General features: G+C 39.5%; 1 protein-coding gene across 2 annotated transcripts in view; it reads right to left on the reverse strand.

Annotated features, from left to right (window-relative positions):
• USP43 (ubiquitin specific peptidase 43) overlaps nt 1–3,458 on the reverse strand; it is a 126,955-nt gene extending 123,497 nt beyond the window's left edge. For both annotated transcript variants that reach the window (XM_074225603.1, XM_074225602.1), the window contains exon 1: nt 2,869–3,458. In XM_074225603.1, coding sequence (XP_074081704.1) covers nt 2,869–3,366 — 498 coding nt within the window. In that variant the 5' untranslated portion in view covers nt 3,367–3,458. The remainder of the gene's footprint in view (nt 1–2,868) is intronic.
• Between the last annotated feature and the right edge of the window lie 3,323 nt (nt 3,459–6,781).

Here is a 6,781-nt window from a genome sequence, read left to right on the forward strand (position 1 = left end):
AAAATACAGTTAACAGTAGCAACTGTGGGAAAAAAATATTGAAGAAACTTCTCTGATGACTTATGATAAAGAAAGCAATTCATTCAAAAGACAGCTGATGGCATATACAGACTGAAGTACAGTTTTTTTTTCTTTTTTCTCTCACTTTATTTTTTGTGAGGTTTCTGTCTTTTTGAGGGGAGGAGGGATATTTACTTTTGCAGCAGGACTGTTACAGTAATGAGCAAATAAATTTAATGAAAAATTGTTACATAAAGTTTTTAGAAACTAAGTAACTTAAAAATACATATATTTAATAGAATCTTTCATAAATAATTTGTAAAGGAATAAACATTATAAAAGCTCATTTCCTAATTCTGACTCTAAAATCCCAATATAATATAGAAATAAACCCATTCTCACTGATCAGGGACAATCAGAAATGATGAAATTAGATTACACTGGCAGCAAAGAAATTTTCATGCCAAATTTCAATTTCAATCAAAAATGTTAAAACCACAGAATACAAAAACAAAAATGAAACATTCCTACTCTCAAGGGGCTTACATCTTACTAGGAAAACAGTGGATAAAAAGTAATTTCAAGTGGGAAAGAATGCCTAAAAGTATAGGAGATGGCACCTGAGATATGCTTAAAGGAAACCAGGAATTGTACAAGGTGGCAGCACATTCCATAAGTAAAGAAATGCTTGAACAAATTTATGGAGGCATAGAGAGATATAAGGTTCTATCCTGGGAACAAGTAGCAGGCCAGTTTCTCTGAAACAAAATGCAAGACGGAAAACGTTATGAAATAAGAACCAGCATGCTCTCCCTTTTGAAATTTTCTAGTTGCTTAGTCATGTCTGATTCTTTGTAACCTCATATGGGGTTTTCTTGGTAGATCTTGGAGTAGTTTGCCTTTTCCTTCTCTAGCTCATTTTACAGATGAAGAATTGAGACAGACAGGGTTAAATTTAAATGACTTACCCAGAGTCACACATGTGGAACTTACTATGATGAGTCTTCCTGACTCCAGACAATACTCTATATCCACTGTGTCATTTAGTTGCCCTTTGAAAGCTTGGATTCTAAAAACTCTAACTTTCCCCCTCTCCTTCCACTATCCCATGGAAGTCATTTCTAGTTGTCCTATTCAATCTTGCCACTACCCAAAAGACTTGAGGAGGAAGTCAGACTGGTGACTTTGAACATCCCTCCTCCCTTTAAATCTAATTCAATTACAAATCATGGCATCATCTTCCTAATGTCAGAAGCCTCTTCAAGAATGAAGGACAAACAATAGTTCAATCCTCTCCCTAAGCAATATAAGCCCAGGAAGGTAGTAAGCAAGAAGTTATTCTCCTAGTATTCATAATCCAATCTACAACTACTACACTTAATTCCCACCCCCCCAACCATAGATTGATATGTAAAGTTTGGGTTTGACAGGAATAGGGAGGAGGAAAAGAGGTTATTAAAGCTTAGTTAATTAAAGAGTTTGCTAAAAACTTTGGAACAGTCCCTTGCTTTCATTCTACACAGGACAAAAGTCAGGATTCATTTTGAAGAAAATGCATCTAAAATGTGCAGGGGCATAATCTTCAGGCCTCTGATCTAACTAAACAAACATTAGGAACATTATCCAGAGACTGACACCATAAGAAAATGATTACTCTTAAGGGAGTAAACCCTTTTCTTGGTTAAAATCACAGAATCTGGAGTGAAATCACAGAGTTGGAGTACTTTTAATTGGAGTACTCTAATTCCAGTTGCAATTCTCTGATTTTACGGAGGGGGAAAAGGAGAAATAATTTACTTAAGGTAATACAAAATTAATCTCAATCTTCTGACTCAAAGTTTAAGGCACTTTCAACTAAATTAAGCTTATTTGAATGACCAAATGTTGGCATTATCTCTAGCTTTTAATTCCTAACATTTCCTTAGACTCAAGGTAGTAAGGATAATAATAAAGTTATTTACATCTCCTTTCAAATTTACAAAGCATTTTCTTCACAATTAGGCCTGTGAAAATGAGCTCTGAAAGGTATTACCATGATCGTTTTTTCTCTGGCAAGTTAAGTGATTTGCCCAAGGATAATAAGCAGGAAGGGCTGGAGAAGAAATCGTAACTGAGCATAGAGCACCGGCCCTAGAGTCAGGAGTACCTAAGTTCAAATTCGACCTCAGACACTTAATTACCTAGCTGTGTGGCCTTGGGCAAGCCACTTAACCCCATTTGCCTTGCAAAAATAAAAAACCTGAAAAAAAAATAAATCGTAACTGCTGGATTTGTATACCAGAGACAATTGAAATAATCCTATCTTCCATGGACTAGTGCAAGTAACCCTCTGTTTCCTCCTGTAAAAAATGAGATTAACATTAGCTATTTCACAGGATTATCTGGGAAGTAGTTATACCTCATCAATTTCTGTAAGGTTCAAAAGATTATCTACGTTAACTTTAAAGTCTTATGTTCATTTTTTTTTTTTGGAAAATACACCGCATATCATCTTTTCTTTCCCATGGCCTGATAAAGTTTCATTTTCTACCTTTACAAAGCCTGTGTTACATAGTCCGGGAGACTTGGAAACCTATCCCTAACTTACTTACAATTCAGACCTGCCCACTCTCCCTCATCTAGAAGATAAAGACTAATGGAAACTCAATTATAACAAAAATGCGACAAGAAAGAAAAATCTGATCGGAACTAAAACAAGGTGGAGGTGAAGGAATCTGGAGAACAAATCCTTTTCTGAGGGCAGCATTTAACTCTGGGAAAGAAAGGCTAGGTGGAGCCTCCAGAGCAGACAATAAGTAACTACATTCCGGCGAGGGCGGCCCGCCCGCGGGAGGAGCGCCCGGGGCAGCGCAGCCCAGGCCGACTCACCTTGAACTCCACCGAGAGGTGCGGCGTGTAGTCCCGAGTCCAGAGCGCCCGCACCAGCCCCGCCAGCTGCTCCGTGACCTCCGCGCGACCAGGCTGGGCCCGGTAGCGTCCCAGCGCCAAGAACTCGGCCAGCAAGTCGGTGTTGCTGAGGCACTGCACCACCGCGTTCATGAAGCAGGTGTTGCCGTGGTTCTTCAAGCCCTGCGTGCCGGGGGGCCGCGCCCTGCCTCTGGGAGGGGGCTGGGGGAGGCGCGTGTCCCCAGCCTCCCAGGGGACCCCGTCCCCGAAGCCGGCCCAGTCCCCGCAGCCCGGGTCAGGGTCATTCTGCTCCTCGCCGGCTTGGGTCCCCGGCGGAGCGCCCCCGGGGCGGGAGGGGACGCCCAGAGCTCGCAGAAAACGGTCAAAAAGCCGGCGAAAGGAGCGGCGGCGACGGGGAGGAGCGGGAGACCCCCCACGTGCCGGAACCCAGGCCGTCTCGGCTGGGCCCGGATCAGTCATTGCGCATTTCGCTCCCCCTCTTCCCCAGCTCCACTCCGGCCTACCCGGCAAATCGGCAGCTCCAGGCCCGAGAGTGGCGAGCCTACCGCCGGCCTGGCTTGGGGTCAGTGGGTGAAGGGCTGCTGCTACCTGCGGGGCAGGTGAGTTCGGGGCGTGGCCAGGCTGGGAAGAGCCTGGTAGTCCCCGCCCTGCCCCGAGAATCTGATTGGGAATGGGAGGAGAAAGGGTCTGTCTGGAGGGTGTGCAGCCATTGGGTCAAGCGATGCTGAGCGCCCCTGGTCCTCTCCACCACTTTTTCCACAAATAAATCTAGACTGAATAAGTAGCTGGCTGTACTAACTAGGACAACTTGAGGTGAGGAATAGGAAGTAGAAACAAAATGAAATTTTACTTGTAAGCTTAAATCATCTCATTTCTCCGTTGTTCATGTAAGCTCTTTTACCTTTTAGAACATTGTATCCTCTAGATTTTAATAGTATTGTCTTCAGATAGATTTTGGAAATGTAAAAGTTTTAGGATGTGGTTTTTGACTGGCTTGCTTCATTTTGTTTCCAAGTAACTTTTGCTTGTTTAGTTTCATTTCATTGTGGTCTGAAAATTTTTCTCCCAGAATAGCACTCTTAGCAAGATTCATTAGATTTTTTTTAATAAACTAGTTGATAGCTTTTATTCTCGTCTATCTTCCACCCAACTACCAAAATATATTAAGACGGGTGCTGAACCTGGCCTTCAAATCCTGCTTTGGACGCTTTCGACCTGAGCAATTAATTACTTGACCTTGCAAGGGTCAAGTCAACAAGAACTTATTATCTACTATACTAGTACTTACCAAAAAAATAAAAGCAAAACCCAATTCTTGCTCTCAAAATACTGAAAGTCAAATGTGGAATGTTGCATCCAAACATGCAATAAGTACATCAGTTATATAAATTAGAGATAACCAACAGAGAGAAGGCACTAGAATTATGGAGGACTGGCAGACTTTCTATAAAGTTGGGGCATTAGTGAAGACTTTAAAGAAACTAAGGAAGAAAGTAGGTGGAGAAATGAGAGAATTTCAACATGAGGAATAACGAGTTAAAATGCTTGAAGTAGGGAGAGCAAGGATGCCAGTGCCACTTGTAGAGTATAAAGAGTTTAAGTAGGAAGGAACCAGGCTATAATAAGCTTTAAAAGCCAGAGGATTTTATATTTGATCCTGAAGGTAATAGGGAGTCACTAGAAGTTAATTGACAAGGTGACATGGCCAGATCAATTTGATCACAAGGGAAACATATCATGAACTTGAGTGTGAAGAGAGACTTGAAGCAGAAAAAGCAATCAAAAAGCTATTTCAAGCCTAGACCTAGGGTAAAATTGATCAAACTTGAAAGGAATTCTGAATGATAATCAGGTTGGGAGCCTGGGTGACTGGTAGGATGGTATGATTCACAACAATTAGAGGAATATTAGGAAAAAAGAAGTTTTGGGGGATTGTGAGAGATAAGAGTTCAGTTGTAAGGGACCATCCAGTTTTATAGATCCATTAAAATATGAGAGTTTAGGAGTCTGGAACATTATTAGTAGATCTAAAAATCATCAGAAAAGATAATTGAATTAATGGGAACTGATGAGATGACCAAGCAAAATATAGAAGTACACCTGGCCTTGGGAGACACTCACTAGTGACCACACCCTGAAGATCCAAGAAAGGAAACTAAAAAGGAGCAATCAGATAGGAGAACCAGGAAAGAACCAGTGTGAATGGCAAATCAGCAACCCCACAGACTACAGAAAGATCAAGACAAATGAGTATTGAGAAAAGGTCATGAGATTTAGCAAGTAACTGATAACTTTAGAGAGAATGGTTTGAGTTGAATGAAGTCAAAAACTAGACTATAGAGAATTAAGACATAGATGCATCAGTTGTGAATGATCTCATGGGTTTTAGCTGTAAAAAAGATATAGGATGAAATTGGGGATGGATAGAATAGATGAGGGGTTTGGGATATTTTTTGTTTGGAAAATTGGGGAAATACATATTTGTAGGCAACAGGGAAGCAACTGATAGGTAGAGTTCGATCTAATATTAAGAGAGTAGAGATGATAGAAGGGAGCCATCTCCAGAAGGTGGTAAAATTAAATGGGAACACTTAGCTAGGAGAAGGGTTACCTCTTCCTGGGAGATAGGGATAAAGGTGGAGGTAATAGCAGAAGGCATCTGAGTGATATAAATGAAGAGAAGGGGAATAGAGGAAGCTCTCAGAAAATGGTTTCAATTTTTTTTAGTGAAATTTGGAGTGAGATACTTGAGCAACAGGGTGGTGCAAGAAGAAATGGAAAATTTAAAGGAGGATGTAAAGGTCTGAAAGAGCTTCTGTGATAAATGAAAAAGTGAATCAATTAGGGATATGTAAAAAGGATTGCCTTGCTAAAGAGAAGGCCTAACTGAAATTTGTAGGATATCCTGTTAGTGTATTTTTATCTAAAAAATGGGGAAAATATTAATACCCTACTTCAGAGGTTGTGAGGATCAAATAAATTAATATAGGTAAAGTGCCTTGCAAACCTTAAACTCCTATTATACTCTAAAGTACAAATCTGATTATATCACTGCCCTCCTGTACAAATCTGATTATATCACTTCCCTCCTCTATAAGCTCTAATACTTTCCTATTATTTTCATGAACAAATGCAAATTCCTGTTTGCATTTTAAAGTCCTTTATAACCTGACTCCAATCTATACCCTTCTAGTTTAATCTATGTCTTTCCATTCTTATTTCAAATTATTTCCTTCATATTCTTCTCAGTCCAACCAAACTGGTCTTCTTGTTCTTTCTGACACAACATTCCATTATCCATTACTATGCCTTTGTACTGGCTGTCCATTACCTAGAATATGCTTCTTCTTCACCTCATTTCTTTGAATTCCTAATTTATTTCAAATCTTAGCCCAAATGCCACCCCTTACATGTAGCATTTTCTGATACCTGAGTTGTTTGATATCCTACCATGTATCTTGTAGTCATTTTGAATATATTTTTATTTACTTATTTGGATGAATGTCCCCTCCACATAGAATATAAACTCCTCACAGACAGGGTTTTATTTTAGTCTTTGTATTCCCAGTGCCTAGAATGCCAGATTTAGTTGAACTTTAATCAGTGTTTGATTAAGAAGTAGTATATGAATAATTTCTGTTTCTTAAACATTTATGTAGATTCTTTATGATCTGTTATTTTTTATTTTAAACCATTATTTTTTAGTGTTTTTAGTTAGTCCTTTCTTGACAAAATAATTCTTTAAACCTGTTAGTTAAAAAAGGGGAGAGGGAATATGCCCTGCTTCTAGAGTTTAGTTCTATCTCTATATATCTATTAATTCTAACTTATTAAGTATTTCAAAACTATTATTATTAATCTTGTTTTGTCAAGT

Source organism: Macrotis lagotis, chromosome 2 (assembly GCF_037893015.1).
Source record: "Macrotis lagotis isolate mMagLag1 chromosome 2, bilby.v1.9.chrom.fasta, whole genome shotgun sequence".
NCBI classification, from domain to species: domain Eukaryota; kingdom Metazoa; phylum Chordata; class Mammalia; order Peramelemorphia; family Peramelidae; genus Macrotis; species Macrotis lagotis.